Source organism: Corythoichthys intestinalis, chromosome 3, assembly GCF_030265065.1.
Source record: "Corythoichthys intestinalis isolate RoL2023-P3 chromosome 3, ASM3026506v1, whole genome shotgun sequence".
Classification (NCBI taxonomy): domain Eukaryota; kingdom Metazoa; phylum Chordata; class Actinopteri; order Syngnathiformes; family Syngnathidae; genus Corythoichthys; species Corythoichthys intestinalis.
Window position 1 is genome coordinate 36,374,145 of NC_080397.1, and position 16,500 is coordinate 36,390,644.

The 16,500-nt window shown below is 37.0% G+C and overlaps 1 protein-coding gene across 3 annotated transcripts in view; it reads left to right on the forward strand.

Annotated features, from left to right (window-relative positions):
* arvcfb (ARVCF delta catenin family member b) overlaps nucleotides 1–15,591 on the forward strand; it is a 346,624-nt gene extending 331,033 nt beyond the window's left edge. For all 3 annotated transcript variants that reach the window (XM_057831628.1, XM_057831631.1, XM_057831630.1), the window contains 7 exons: nucleotides 1,639–1,789; nucleotides 2,124–2,316; nucleotides 3,831–3,942; nucleotides 4,379–4,466; nucleotides 6,504–6,595; nucleotides 8,808–8,920; nucleotides 13,606–15,591. In XM_057831628.1, the coding sequence (XP_057687611.1) occupies nucleotides 1,639–1,789; nucleotides 2,124–2,316; nucleotides 3,831–3,942; nucleotides 4,379–4,466; nucleotides 6,504–6,595; nucleotides 8,808–8,909 (738 nt within the window). In that variant the 3' untranslated portion in view covers nucleotides 8,910–8,920; nucleotides 13,606–15,591. The remainder of the gene's footprint in view (nucleotides 1–1,638; nucleotides 1,790–2,123; nucleotides 2,317–3,830; nucleotides 3,943–4,378; nucleotides 4,467–6,503; nucleotides 6,596–8,807; nucleotides 8,921–13,605) is intronic.
* The last annotated feature ends 909 nt before the right edge of the window (nucleotides 15,592–16,500 follow it).

Consider the following 16,500-nt stretch of genomic DNA (forward strand, 5'->3'; position numbering starts at 1 on the left):
TTGAGTAGTGAATACTGTAGTTCCTTCATATCTACGGTTTTCCGTGGTCAATCGGTGCTAAATAAAAATTGGGAGAGAGTTTTAATTTCGCAATTTCGATTCATGCTGAGGGCAGCGGTCTATGTCAAATACTTCTTTTGTTACGTTGCTTTAAAGACGCGTGATTAAACAGGCTTGTGTGATCATAGAACGGCAAGCTTGCGTCTGATTGGTGTAATGGAGTCATGTGATTATTTTTGCGACGTCTCATTGATGAAATTAGTAGCGCTACTCTTAGCAATAGCATCGCTAGCAAAAAAAAAAAAAAAAAATCTAATATGTAGAAAGAATCAAGAGGAAAAATGTAGCGACTCTTGTGTAGCCCAAAGTAGTGGAGTAAGAGTAGCGTTTTTTTCTTCACAAATCTACTCAAGTAAAAAGTATGGCTTCGTAAAACTACTCTTAGAATTACATTTTTCTCAAAAAATTACTAAAGTAAATGTAACGGAGTCCATGGAACAGGTTACTACCCACCTCTGTCAATACAAGCATCAGGCTGAATTTTGAAAATCGAAGAAATGTAGGGTTATTTTATTTCATTACATGAAATGAAACATGCAAACAGCTCACATCTTTAAGTTAATTTTGTTATTTATTCAAGACACTGGAAATTCATCAACAAATGATACGCCTGATAATTATGTGGCCTACCTATTCTCATGCACTGAATAGAGTTGTGATAGGTTTTTTTGGACTCTTGGGGAATAACTTGTTTAGTGTTGGTTTTATTAATTTGTTTGTTTCTTCATTCATTCAACATACGTCAAACTCACCTTCCCATAGAAGAGAGGCTTTCAATTTGTGCTGCCAGCTGTCCGGGTATAGAGCCACAGTTACGTGTATTTAGCCCATAGTAGCCATCAGGGAAGTGTGACCTTTCAGTCCTCTGACATTGTCACTAGCCGGCACCCCCAGCTACTTTGGAACTCTCATGAGTGCTTAATTTTATCCAACCCCTGATCATCACATTTTATCCTCTCAATAGTTCAACTGGAGTGACTCCAAGCATAGGTGGTCATTTTGAGGACAAATCCTTTTCTCCTTTGGTACATTTTTTTCCCTGCGGAAGCTGATCAGCAGGTCCACAGGCCAGATTCAGGAGAGAGTAGAGCTATTTAACCATTTGTCACATCTGGCTGCTGGACTAAGCCTGTGCTCTCTCCCTTGGCTTGGCTCTTTCTCAAAATTTAAACCGCAAACCACCTTTCCTTAATGATGTTGCTGGACGGTGGCAAAATTGGAGGGGTACTACTGCCATCTTGTGGCTCCAGTGTATCAAATATGATTATTTCTAAGAATTGTTTTCCTGTTCTCATGTCAAATCTATGTATTAAAAAAAAAAAAAAAAAAACAATTTAAGTGTAAAATTAAGACACAATCAAAAGATGATAATAATATTAATAAAGTAAAATTCCCATGCACCCCATGCGTGGTAGTTTGAATTAGTCATACGCAATAAGACAGTTTGATTTCTTTATACTAATACAGTGTTGTCAGATATACAAAGAATATTTTCCAGTCGTTTCCACTATTCTTTTGCACACTTTCCCACCCTGAAATGACCTAATGATTAAAATGCACTCACCTGGCTCCCAACAGTGGTCAAACTACATCCGGGCCACAGTGCGGAAAGAGAAAGGCCTCCCTATCCTGGTGGAACTGTTGCGGTCCGACTCTGACAAGGTGGTCCGAGCTGTAGCTATCGCCCTGCGCAACCTCTCCATTGACCGCCGCAATAAGGACCTTATTGGTAAACACACTTGTCATGTAACGTCTATATACACATTTGCACACACCTAAAAGTGGGGACTTTATCTCAACCCCACCCCCTATATTATTCATTTATCATGAAGCTGACACTCAATGTCCTGGTTTATGGCTTCAGATTCATGTATATTGCAATTAATCAATGTTGTGCTATGCCAATAACGATACATTGTATGTTATGGCTCTACATTCTGAATCACATATTAGATTTGGTAAACCATGTTCTAGATTGTTCCCTAAGTAAAAGAAATGTCCCATTTTACATTTTACTTTTTGTAGCTTTATATTTTTAATATTTTCTTTTTCATCATTGATAGGAAGTTACGCCATGCGGGACTTGGTCAGTAACTTGCCAAGCGGACAACAGCGACCAGCAAAGAACTTGGAGGAGGACACTGTGGTGGCCATCCTCAACACAATCCATGAGATTGTCACCGACAGCTCCGAAAACGCCCGATCCCTTGTACAGGCTCAAGCCATCGAAAAGCTGGTCGCAATCAACCGGACCAGGTGCCCCCTATACTAATAAATAAATTAGTGCAATTATTTATCACAGATTGAACAAACAGGTTGACTAAAATATATTCAGTTTGCTAAATGATTCATCTTCAGTCTTCTTCTTGGAGATGTTTTCAGTGCTATACTATTTTTTTTATGTAAATATCACAGGAATATGAAACACTTCACAATATAAAATATATAGCCTAGGTACATTCACTCACAGTGGGTTTTTAATTTAAGCAAAAAGGAACAGACACCAATCGTTATTAGCTTCCAAGTTCCAAAATGTGGAAAATAAAACACTGCCACATTTTTCATCTACATTCTGTTCAAAATTTGAAGTCTTTGATGATTCCTTTGTGAAAGATCCATTTTGTATGAATAGAGACAGTTTATTTACATACCCACTATTTGTGTGCTCTTTTACATCTCATGAGATTGTGTTATTTAAGTGAGAATTCTACCTAGATGTATTATTTGCTAGTGTTCTACAAGTAACTCATGAAAGGAAAGTGGTACCTCGACATACGATCACTTCGACACACAATCTTTTCAACATCCGACGTAAAATTTGACTCGCCATTTGTTACCTTTTGATATGCTCGGAATATAGTGTTTATGACCGAGTAGTTTCTTTGTTTTCCCGCAAGACGGACGCATGGTGGATTTTCTTGTGAGAGAAATCAACATGGGTTCCAAGAAGGTTAGTGCAGGTGGTGAAAAAGGGAAAAAGGTGACGCTTACCAGTGAAATGAAGATGGAAATGATAGAAAAATATGAGCGTGGTGTGCGCGTCCGTGTACTGGCTACGGCGGTAGAATGTCTACAATCTCAGCAGTCCTCCTCTGACCTTCGTTCGCCAGTCTCTATGAGTTAAGGTGACAATTATTATTGTGGTAACACCGCTAAAGAAATCGCCAACTTTGTCAGGTTTTGAATAATTTATTTCAGAACCTGTGCAATACAGCACACCTGTGCAACACCCGCCGCAGTTGACGCCATCAACAACAAAACATTAAAAGAGAAAGTAAAATCTCCACCCCACCTATCTGACTGTCACGTCAGCCACGTGGTGCGTTCAGGTACAGCACGCAAAACACATCCGCCGCATTAGAACCCGATTCGTTACATTATTACAAGAATAATTACTATTGTTATTAAACTGTATTCTGATTTTTATTTATAATTTATTTGTTTTGTTATGTGAAATTGCCATTTGTAAAGAGTACCAGCAGGTAGGTTTTTGGGCTGTGGAACGAATTAATGGAATTTTAATGTATTCTTATCTGAAAATCCTGCTCGACATACGACAATTTCGACTTAAAAACAAGGTCCTGAAACAAATTGACTTCGTATGTAGAGGTACCACTGTATTGCAATGAGTTGAAAATAAAGACCCTAAGGCCACGCCAATGACTACCTTGATTGTTGTTTGCCCATATTCGTCACTTGCATGACCGTAACAGTTCTTTGTGGGTTAATTTCATGTCCTTTTTTAAAATCTTTTTTTAATGCCTCATCAGTCAATCACCTAGAGAAACAAAGGCTGCATCTCATGTGCTACAGACAGTGTGGAGTTATAAGGAACTAAGAAACGCTCTGACAAAGGATGGCTGGAACAAGAGCCATTTCCAGGTATGGCATACAACAGTAGATGTCATCCTTTTCATATAAATTTGCATTCCCTTGAAACATAAGATGGAAAAAAAATCTGTCTTGCAAAAATTTTATAACTGTTTTACTCAACTAAATATAGGATCATTTTAATGATATCTAAAATTTTGGTCACTGTTTGCCATTTCAAATCCTTTGATTACCGTGTAATTTCCTGCAGTTTAACAAAGTGGCAGTGTCTTTTTTAAGGCAATATGCTTGATGCAGCTCTAAATGCAGATTGTCCAATAACGAAACTACTGGGAGCATATAATACTTCTGTAAATTACCTCCTTCTGTAGGAATTTCCATGATTTCATTATTCCCCAGGGGAATGTTACCAATTTACTGAACATTGTTTAATTTGCCCATAAAATTAGCTGTGACTGTAAAATGTTGAACAACAATTTTCTTTCAGCCCACGATGACAGCAAACCCTAAAGGAACCAAGAATGGCAAACCTGGTTATGACGATACAACTCTGCCCCTAATGGAGAAGAACCAAGGTCAGACAGAACTTATCTATTGTTTAAATCAGCTGGTTAGCAAAATAAGGCAATTGATACCACAAGAGGAGAGAGAACACTGCAGAATTAGCTGACATTATTATTCAATTCACTCCAAAAATAATCTCCATGGCAAATTTAAAGGAATTAAGACCACATGAGGGTCTAGTTTCCAATTTGAAGCGTAAACCCTTGCAATATTCAATATTGCTGTATTGTGAGCAAATCCTATTAAGAGACCAACACCGACTGTAGCTTTAAGCCACTTTATTGTAGTTAAAGCTACACATCTCAACCAATCATGAATTATAATTTCCATTAAGTTTGGAGTACTCTGAATGCCTGTATATAATTCAAACCAGCTAAAATAATAATAATAATAACAGACATTAAAATATTTATAACCAGGGTCCAGTTGACAGGGTTCTCATTGATGTGTTATGTAGGGCTATTCTGGCAATATCTTTGTATATGCTGGGCCAGGCAAAATATTAACTTTACCCTCACTATATCAGAGAGAAAATCTGTTGTGGTTTGCTGGTATTTATAGGCTCCTTTCATAACACTCAAGGGCACTGTAGAAATAATACAAATACAAAATACTATACAAAGTAGTAGAACACAAAAGCACTCACCGAAAAGAATGAATTAACAAGAAACTGAGAAGTAATAGAAGAAAACAAAAATTAGACTCAAACGGGGTAAGATAATGTATACAGAGGAGTGAATTGCAATAGTTAATCCGGGAGGTGACTAGACTGCAGACAAGAGTGGCGGTGGTGTAGTGGGAGTGAGAGAAGTGCGGAGACAAGAAATATTGTGAAGATGATAGTTGGCTGATCTGGGGATGTCATTAATATTGGAGTGGTAGGAGAGTGTGCTGTCCAGGATGACACTTAGGCTCCTAGTGCTGTCGAGGATGACACCCAGGCTCCTAGCAAATAGAGATGTTATTGCAATTACTGATCGTTAAGGGATTGCCTACTAAAAGGACTTCTGGTTTCGAGCTATTAGGTCGTAGGAAATCTAAGGAGAGCCATGAATTGGTTTCTGTAAAGCAGAGGGTGAGAGAGGAGGTTGGTTTTCAGGAAATGTAGAGCTGGGTGTCATCCGTCCAGCAGTGAAAATAGATGTTATATTCACGGAAAATGGAACCGAGAGGGAGAATGTAGATGATAGAGATGAGTGGTCCGAGGACACAGCCCTGGAGCACTCCAGGGGGGAGAGACAGCGATTTGGATTGGTGGGAACTAAATTTCACATTAAAATTGAGTTACTTTTAAGGTATAATTCAATGTAAATTGCTAAGTGAAAGCTAAGGCAAGAGAAATAGATTAGAGTACAGCACCATTCTTATTCCCTGCACCTAAAATATGAATACAAATATTGTGTGTCCTTGTAGTTTCACCTGATAACGTAATCACATCCAAACAATATGATAATTACTTGTTTGAATTGTGCCTGGAGCTTGGTTTTGAAAGTATCTCAATCCACTGAATTTAGTAGAGCATAAGTAGCAAAGTGAATTTTTCCATGTAAGTATCCAAATCCTCTGTTGGTTTATATATGATGCTTTCAGTGGTCAAATAAATAATTCCTCAATACCAAATATAACTCATGTTTGGAATGAATGCCTAATGACTCTCTTCTACTGAAAAAATGAAATTTTCAGTTAAATGGCATGCGAGCTTTGTGTGACCATGCTAAGCCCCAAGTCACTCAGTCATTATACACAAGGACTGTTCAAAAAGGTTTTCAGGCATTTTCATGTAATCCTAAAAAATATGTTTAATGAATAAAATTGACGACTAATGAGAATACATCCATGGAAGATTTAAAAAAAAAAAAAAAAAAATACACTTACCTCTCAAATAGCCACAATATGTATGTTAGCAGTTCAAACCTACTGTGGTGCAAGCCCCAACATAGAAAATGCATCAAATCTGCTTTACTTACTAATGTACAACTTCAGACAACCCAATGCATCATTTGTCCTAATCTGCAATGGAGTTGACCTCCCTTCTCTGACCTCATTAGATGGTTACTCTACCATTGACCAGAGGGACAAAGACTGCAAATATAAGACCGGCGACAGTTCAGTGGACCTGACAGAGCGGGAGCCATTAAAGGTAGCAACAAAACTTTTCCCGTCTCCAGGGGGATTAGGGATAGAGGACAAAGTAATGGTGTTCCATTGAAATATTGTCACATGTACACCCGCCCCCCCTTTCTCTTCCTCACTCCCTCCAAACCCTCTCTCTCTTCTTTCTCTACATTTTCTGTGGTGGTCCTCAGTGGAACATTTTAATCCTATTGATTCTTTAAAGTTCATTTATGTGTCTGTCTGTAGCTCAGGGCTGTGTATGCCCTCAGATCTGCGAGCCACTAGTTAATTAAGTGGAAGCTTTTGGAGTCTGTAAAGTAATTAAGCTCTCACTGATTAAAATAGCTGCCAATAGCGGCCTCTTATGGAACGCACCCTTAACTTGGCAATGAGAAGACTCAGGCTATACGAAATGGTGGTGTGCTGGTGATACTGACTTCAAACTTCCCAGATTTTTTTCATTATAAAGCTTATTGGGAATACATAACCATGAATATCAGATGACTCAAGTATTGTTTAGCCTCATCTACTGTTAAAAAAAATGGGATTCCCAATGTAGTACAGTCAAATGAATGCAGCTAATCTTGCCCATTTGGCGCCCTCTAGGCCATTTTTTTCCCATCTTCGACATTTATTGATCTAAAGCTGCCATTTTTACATTAGAAAAGTCTCACAGCACAGAACCAAAGAAAAATGTCACCAAATACAGTGGTACCTCGACATACGATCGCTTCGACACACGATCTTTTCGACATCTGATGTAAAATTTGGCTCGTCATTTGTTTCTACATCTGACATCATGCTTGAAATATGACGATCTATGACAGCGTCGCAATTTCATTGTTTTCCCATAAGACGGACGCACGGCAGATTTTCGTGTGAGTGAAATCATCATGGGTTCAAAGAATGTTAGTGCAGTTATAATTTAAAGTGACAATTATTATTGTTGTAACATCGCCAAAAATCGCCGGCTTCGTCAGGTTTTTAAATATTTATTTCAGAACTTGTGCAACACAACATGCCTACTGTCCGCCGCAGCTGAATATGAAAAGTGAATGTAAGAAGTCCTCTCTCTCACACCACGCAAAACACATCCGCCACATTAGAACCCGATTCGTTACATTATTATAGGTATTAGAATTATTATTATTATTATTATTACTATTATTATTATTATTTCAATGTTTATTTATAATGTATTTGTTTTGCTCTGTACTTGCTATTTGCAATAGTACCCGCAGTATTTAATGTATTCTTATGGGAAACTCCTGCTCGACATACGACCATTTGGACTTACAAACAAGGTCCTGGAACGAATGAACTTCGTTAGTAGAGGTACCACTGTATATGAATGCTGAAATAATAATGAAGCCACGTCATTGAAATCATGTGTCCGTTGAATGGAACAGAAACTTGATATACCTATAGGAAGCCATGGCTTAACGGTAAAGTGTGCAAATTGTGGTTCTTCTTGCAATATATTGCTGGCAAAGATGAGAAAGATTTATTTGTAATGAATTATTGGTGTGATTTTTGGACTGTAAGGCACACCTAACTGTAAGCCACAGCCACCAAATTTTACAAGAAAAAGTGTATCAGTGTCATTTAAAAGCCGCACTGGACTTAAAGCCGCAAGTGATGAAAATTGTATTGTAGGATAGTTGCACTAAAAGACATCAGCCTGTAAATATCCAGAAATAAACCACAGTGAACTATAAACAACAGTTTCGAAGTTGAGGAAAAAAAGTAGCCACTTATAGGAAAAAACGTACTGATATTTTGACTAATTACATGCGATGTGCGTCACCTCACTCAGGTTGTTAAATTCCATTAACTGTTAAATTTTTAGTTCAAATTTATTGAGGATGGTTTTCTAAACTTCTAGCAATTTTTTTCAACATGTACAAGTTTTGGCTCCTATACAAGGACAGCAGTGATAATAATGTTGTTGAGTGTAAAGAGTTTTACTTTTATAAACATGTTTTTTGTTTTTTTCATTTGTAACTCCTGAAGGTTTTACTAGACATCATTGCAACTTGCAGCCATTAATACTAATGTCTCCTTTCTTTTGCATGTTGCTATGTTTTCTTTCCCTCTGTAGCTTTGTACAGCAGGATATTAACACCAGCTTCCTTGGACTCTGCTGCATGTGTATGTTTGAGAGTTTTGGCCCAATGTATTGACCTTCTTTTGTTTTGCTTTGTGTGTGTGTTTTTTTAACCCGTCCTATTGCACAGAATGACACAAGTAGGAAACACTATATCAGGAGTAATAGGCCTGCTGTCAGTCTGGTGGACGCTTGTGAGGTTAAGCCACAGCCGGTTGATTCCTGGGTCTAAATGCATGCATGGTAGGTTTGAAAAAGAAAACAATGACAAAATAACCACCTTCACCAATGAGTTGGACTGTAGAAGTCCTTTTCATTCATTTGATCATGGATTCCATCAACTTTCCTCTCACCTACCACACAATTTCTTGCAAAGTTTCTGTCACTGAAGTCCTTCATCATACCTGTCACCTGGTTGTTTTCTCTATGCACAGAACTCCCTTTCCCTCACTGAAAGATGCATTGATTGAGATTTTAAACGTAAGGATGCTGCAATTTTCTACCAGTTTTGCATGCTAGATACTGTGGCTGCATAAATTTAATGAGTACCGTAGATTTATAACAGCAAATTGTTATGTGAAAGAAATAGCATAGACCTCCTTGACACACTAATATGTTGCTAAAATTAAACTAAACTACACTTCATTATAATATGATATTTAAATATTCAGATCAGGACTTTTTACATATTTTCTTTACACTGTTTTAAGTTACAACACTCTATAAAGAACTGTGTTTGGAAATGCCCATTCTCACATTGTTAGAATCCTATAACCCCTAAAATTTATGGAGAACAGTGGCTCAGGTAGTAGAGCGCGTAACTCAGTGATTCCAGTTAATTAAAATAATAATAATAATTTTAGAGACATAAAATTAAACTTTTATTGAATAGCTACATGGATTAAAAACAAAGTTATTCTATTGTTATCATCATGTTGTATCAATACGTACGGGGAGAAGGGGAAAAAATACAGACATACACACACGGTTGCCTTTTTATATGCTTTGCTTTTATACGCAAATGTATTGTTTTATAAAATTATATTAAAGGTATGACGTGAGCCACTGCTTGTTAAGCACTGCAAAAACACACAGCCTTAAAACTAAATTCCCTTGTTTTCAATGTAATTCTACTAGAAATACAGTGGAGCAAATAAGTATTTAGTCAACCACTAATTGTGCAAGTTCTCCCACTTGAAAATATTAGAGAGGCCTGTAATTGTCAACATTGCTAAACCTCAACCATGAGAGACAGAATGTGGGGAAAAAAACTGAAAATAACATTGTTTGATTTTTAAAGAATTTATTTGCAAATCGTGGTGGAAAATAAGTGTCTGGTCAATACCAAAAGTTCATCTCAATACTTTGTTATGTACCCTTTGTTGGCAATAACAGAGGCAAATGTTTACTGTAAATCTTCAAAAGCTTTTCACACACTGTTGCTGGCCTATTCCTCCATGCAGATCTCCTCTAGAGCAGTGATGTTTTGGGGCTGTCGTTGGGCAACACGGACTTTCAACTCCCTCCTCACCCCGTGGCGTCAAAATGATAACAAGAACGGTGAGCAAAAATCCCAGAACCACACGGGGGGACCTAGTGAAATACCTACAGAGAGCTGGGACCACAGTAACAAAGGCTACTATCAGTAACACAATGCGCCGCCAGGGACTCAAATCCTGCACTGCCAGACATGTCCCCCTGATGAAGAAAGTACACATCCAGGCCCGTCTGCGGTTCGCTTGAGAGCAATTGGATGATCCAGAAGAGGACTGGGAGAATATGTTATGATCAGATGAAAACAAAATAGAACTTTTTGGTAGAAACACAGGTTCTCCTAGTTGGAGGAAAAAGAATACTGAATTGCACCATACCCACTGCGAAGCATGGGGGTGGAAACATCATGCTTTGGGGCTGTTTTCCTGCAAAGGGACCAGGACGACTGATCTGTGTAAAGGAAAGAATGAATGGGGCCATGTATCAAGAGATTTTGAGTGAAAATCTCCTTCCATCAGCAAGGGCATTGAAGATGACACGTGGCTGGGTCTTTCAGCATGACAATGATCCCAAACACACACCCAGGGAAACAAAGGAGTGGCTTCGTAAGAAGTGTTTCAAGGTCCTGGAGTGGCCTAGCCAGTCTCCAGATCTCAACCCCATAGAAAATCTGTGGAGGGAGTTGAAAGTCCGTGTTGCCCAACGACAGCCCCAAAACATCACTGCTCTAGAGGAGATCTGCATGGAGGAATGGGTCAAAATAACAGCAATAGTGTGTGAAAAGCTTGTGAAGAGTTATAGAAAACATCTGGCCTCCGTTATTGCCAACAAAGAGTACATAACAAAGTATTGAGATAAACTTTTGGTATTGACCACATACTTATTTTCCACCATGATTTGCAAATAAATTCTTTAAAAATCAAACAATGTGATTTTCGGGGGGGTTTTCACAATCTGTCTCATGGTTGAGGTTTACCCATGTTGACAATTACAGGCCTCTCTAATATTTTCAAGTGGGAGAACTTGCTCAATTAGTGGTTGACTAAATACTTATTTGCCCCACTGTAAGTGAAAACTGCCAGTGCTTTAAGTATTTTTTTTTTATATTTAATTATTTTTTTCTTATTTCATGAAACAAGAAAAATAGCTAACTGAAAAGAAGCTTAACAGGCCTATTTTAAGCAGTAAATCAGTATATTTAATCTTTAAAAAATTGTTTGTCAGAAATGTTCTTTATTAAAGAATAGATGTTGTTCAAAATATTATTTGAAAGCAAAATTTTCTTGATTTAGCTGAAAAATTTCCAACCGTTGGATGTATGGTCTTAGAAAAAAAAAAAGTATTATTTACTTAAAGCAACACTCCCAACGTTTCAGTTTGGTCAATTTTAGCGATGCGGGTGGACAAAAGCGGTAGTGTTTTGCCTTTAGGAAGACTGCATTGCCCATGAGGACCAGCGCACACCCGAACAGTGTTGTAAAATCATCAATTAATCAAAAATCAAACTCCCGGTCAGATGGATTAAACAACATTTTTGTTTCCAGCGTCTGTGTGAAGAACAAATAGTAATAAGATAGTGAATCCAGTTGTGGCTAAACAATAGTAGATGATGGTTAGCCTCAGTGTGGCTAAAACCCCCACCGCACGCCAGCAAGTGAATGCCGGGCCAATGCTTATTCTGTATATCCTGGTAGCCCTTCTTTTTTTCCTCCTCAGACAAAACTTTTTTGTCTCTTGTTGCTCTGCTATCTTTGCAGCAATCGCGCAGAAGTGTTCGCATCCGCTTCTGTCTTTGCAATGAATGGGGAAAGGTGAAAGTGGCGTATGCCGTAAAGCAGTCAGCACATTTGTAGGTTTTTTTTTTTTTTTTGTGTGGCAGTGTTTCTGCCACCCTCCTCAAAGTTAGTGCCGGTGAAAGCAATACAGACCATCTCAAGATATAAAAGAGGTGTCATTCAATTAGTTGTCAGTCGACATATGATCACAAATGTTATGAAAATATTTTATAAAGGTTTAAAAATGACCTAGTGTTGCTTTAAAGTAAATTGAATAATCTGACGCATTAATCTGTTAATTAGTCTTTAACGCTCAAAGCAATATGGAGAAAATTATTTGACTAGATTTAAGAAAAATAACCGGACTAAGACTTTATAAATTTGCAGTGTAGACAATCGTAATGTTCAGAGTAACAATTTTGCTGACTGGCAATCTTTATTTCATATGAAGCTACGGTATTGCAATTACGTATGACTTCATCATGCATTGTTGTGCTGTACCACCAAAAAAAAAAAAAAAACATGCTGCCTAATCATGATCTAGCTGCTGGTGCTAATTTTCGCAATAGAAAATTTCATGTAGAACTCTGTAATTGTTTGATTTTGCATTTTTGGATTCTTCCTTTGTTTTTAGTTCTTTAGGTAAGCATATGTATACTCAAATGTTTTCATGTATTTTAATTTAATAAAATTCAGTAAGTGTTTATTTAAATTTAGCAACACCCCAGCCAGCTGCCAGATACCCACAAACTCAAATAGATTCCAGTCCTATGGGAAACACTGCACTGACCTAATTTGCCATCTCAGGGAACAACTATGTAGCACTAACAAAACAAATGTGACTTCTCAGCTCAAGAGAAGGTAGAGGAAAGTAAACAGGCTGTGATTGTAATACCGCAACAGCTGCCTGATTGAAACGTGCAGTGAGATCCACTCACTGCCGCCCCTGCAAGCCTTTGCTGAAATTAGTGGCAAATGATGGAGGATCATTTGTCAGCGCTCCACATGGATGCTCTTTGGATGCACAAAATCAAAAGGGCGAGAAAGAATAATATATGCACGCACACGCACATTGAGATACACATTGCGAAACACTCTCCCATAGTCTGACATTGCTCAAGATATACTGGATTGACAAATTCATCAACAGTTGCAGAAAGAAATGTGTGATTGACAAAGCAACATGTTTATTTTGCATTTCGTCAAAGAGCCTATTTTTTTTGCCCCAAAACAAGTCAAACCAAATACTTTCATTAATACAGTATCATGAAATAAATACTTTTTGTACTCACTGCCATTTTTAATTGCCAATGTCTCAGTTGTTCTTTTATTGTGGTTTATTAAGTACTCTACATGAATAAAAGTGTGATTTACTGTTTGCATTGTTTTTATAATGCCATCATTTACAATGCTGAGTAGCTCATTTTCCCCAAACCTTAAGTCTAATTTTCATTTTTTCATCACATGACTTCTCATCATCTTTTCTGTCTTAATGTCGTTGTCTTTAAGTTTTCTTTTAAAAATTACTCATTATTTGGGCATTTGGCAAATAGAAGGGAATTTTTTTTAATGCTAATTGACTTTAAAGAGGAGAAATGTATAAGTTTAAAGTGTCTCTTAATGTTTTTTTTTTTTTCTTGTTTTGTTCATGTACTCCAGGCTTAAAACAGCAACAGAGTGACACTACAGGAGGATCTGTCACATCATCACTGCCATTTCATATGGAGCTCATATTTGGAGTTGAACTTTGTACAGATAGAGGATTAAAAATATATTAATAATTATAATCAGAACGATGACCCAGCAGAAGCCAGCAGTTTTGATTTAAAAAAAAAAAAAAAAAAAAAAAAAATGGAAAACATAAGGATTGACGATTCCTACAACTTTTACATTTCGACATTCCCACTGGACAACATGTGAATTATTCAGTGTTTACTCTTGTTGAGAGCTGCCAGTGACATCAAGACATTCAAGGTCAAAAACGGCATAAGAATGATTGTGAGAATTGGAGGTGGGGCCCATGAAGGAAAAAAGAACGTATGTTGAAAGCAAACCTGAGGCAAGGATTTTTTTTTTTTTTTTTTTTTTTTAATTTTTAAAAAAAAAAAGTTTTTTGACTGTGTTTTACATCTGCAAAGTTTTACAGGTTGTGAGATTCAATTGGAGATCTTTTGATTTGTTGTGTAAATTTGGTATTTTTGATGTGGGATGCTATGGATAGATAAGTCACTGGATGTTAGTTTGGGTTCAGATGGGGGTGGTAAAAGAAAGCCATAGCATTGTGGATACATATACTCCCAAGAGTCGTCAACTCACAGCCCATTTGGTTCACTTTGTTTGAAGAAAACTGCACTGAAATACCTTGGAATTCAAGGTTTATTTTATAAAGTGAGGATTCTGCAAGTTGTGCTGTGGACAAAGAAGGTGACAAATAATGAGTGGGCATCGAATGGAGCAACATCTCAACAAAATCATCACACAGGTGTTCTTCCTCAGTAGAAAAGAAGTCAGCTCAACATGACAACAGTGTCTTGAGTTTCAATGATTCTTTTTAATGATGTGTATTCAAGAAAATATGGCATTGTGTTTATAAATATATCCTTTTTAATGGGGGAAAGGCAGAATATTGATGTTCTGTTGAAAAGATCTAAACCTTGCTTTCATTTTTTTGGTCAACTCTTTTCATACGTGTATATTACGGTCAAATATGGAAAAGAAAAAAAAGCCAAACTTCTTAGTTGTATATTAATATCACATTATTTGAAAAACACATTGGATTAAGGGTCACCATGTTTGAAAGCAAATAACTACCGCATAATATACATGTGCCAGTTATGCCACGTTATATAGTCCATCACTTATTTATATACTGAAGGTGAAAGGGGATTTTTAAAAAATTGCAGTGTTTCATGAAACAAATACATGTTTTTGACAACTTCTGCAGTGGGTTCAAGGGTCAAGTTATGAATTGACTTTTCAATATTCCTTCATTTAACTGTGTTACAATCAAGCACTTATTGGTGCTTTTAGAAAAAAAAATATTCTCTTGTGAGCATGAAAAAAGTGTACAGCTGTTCATATTTTTAAGTGCCATTTTTTTGTTTTTGTGATATCAGCTACTCTATTGACACGGAGAAGTTAACATCAGAATGGATGAAAGTCGAGGCAAACTGAAAGGTCACACTCTATAAGTCGAGTAGGGAAAGGTCATATAGTATATATTTTTACAAAGTTTCAGGGTGGAAAACTTCGACTATGAAAACAGAGTGACTAAGTAAAATTGCCATTTCTCTCGTGCTTGGCAAGACCACACAAACATATGTGCCAGTGTGTTCTCAAGCATCAGTTTTCTCAGAGTTTGTATGTAATTGAGACTGAAATTCCGCATCACTCATGCGTCGTCATGGCGAATGGCATGTGCCTGCATTGACGTTTTTCCTTGTGACGTGATTTTATAAAAGCTTGCGTTTACACAGTGTTTACAAAGATTTGTGTCGTGGTAAAAATCAATAAACTTCAAATAAATGTATTACTCAAAATTCAGAAAGTTACAATAATTGTATTCTTGTCCACAGAGCTGTGTGTTTTCACTGGACGATACTGAACCATCCTAAAATGTAAAAAAAAAAAAAAAAAAAAAAAGAAGACATATACAAGTATAATAGGCTGTCTCTGACTGCCTCTGCAGCATCACAACCAAAGGAATTGTACTTAACATGCATCAGAGTTTATTGGGTTTTCTGGTTGTGTGACATGTGCATTGACAAAATGAAAAGCCACACAACAATGCTGTTGAATACAAGCAGGACACGGGCAGACATCAAATAAAACCTGCTAGTGTATATAAAATTGATTTGCGTTTGTCCATATAAAGTCAGTGTATATCTCAGTAGCCGATGTGTTGTATGCCTATCATGTGCCTTAATCTTTTCCATGGTAGATAAAAATGTGTGTTTTGTACAACTTTATTCCTCCCCCTCAACTGTCATCTCCCCAGAAACTGTCAGCTTCCACTATTTCTGACTTTCATCTTCTCACACTGGTATCATTCTCCCTCCTCGAATTTCTCTTAACTACAAGTAGTTTAGAATGCTGTTGGGTTTCTTCCTGGTAATACATTGTATAAATAAACTTTTGGAAAAGTTAGGCTTTTCGAAGATGATTTGATTTTATTTTTTCCAAGAAGTGGAAAAAAAGCTAATGCTTTAGTAGCAAACCTAAGTGATGCCACATTGACTGAATGTATGACTTTAATTTTACTAATACACACATGCAAATATTAAGCTTGTTAAACATAACAGAAACATGGTTTGTAGAGTATTCATTTGGTGTGTTTTCAATAAATCATGCCTGGAACTAATTACTGTTTGTCTCTGCCTCTGTAGATATCACATATTTTTATATTTTGAAGCTACCGTTCGTAATTGTTTAGCTACCCTAAGGTTTGAACATGTAATACATGATTACATCTCAAAACCATACTTGCATTTCACAAGGTTTTGATTTGTTTGTTATTATTGTAATTTTCTGACCATAAGGCGCACCTGACTATAG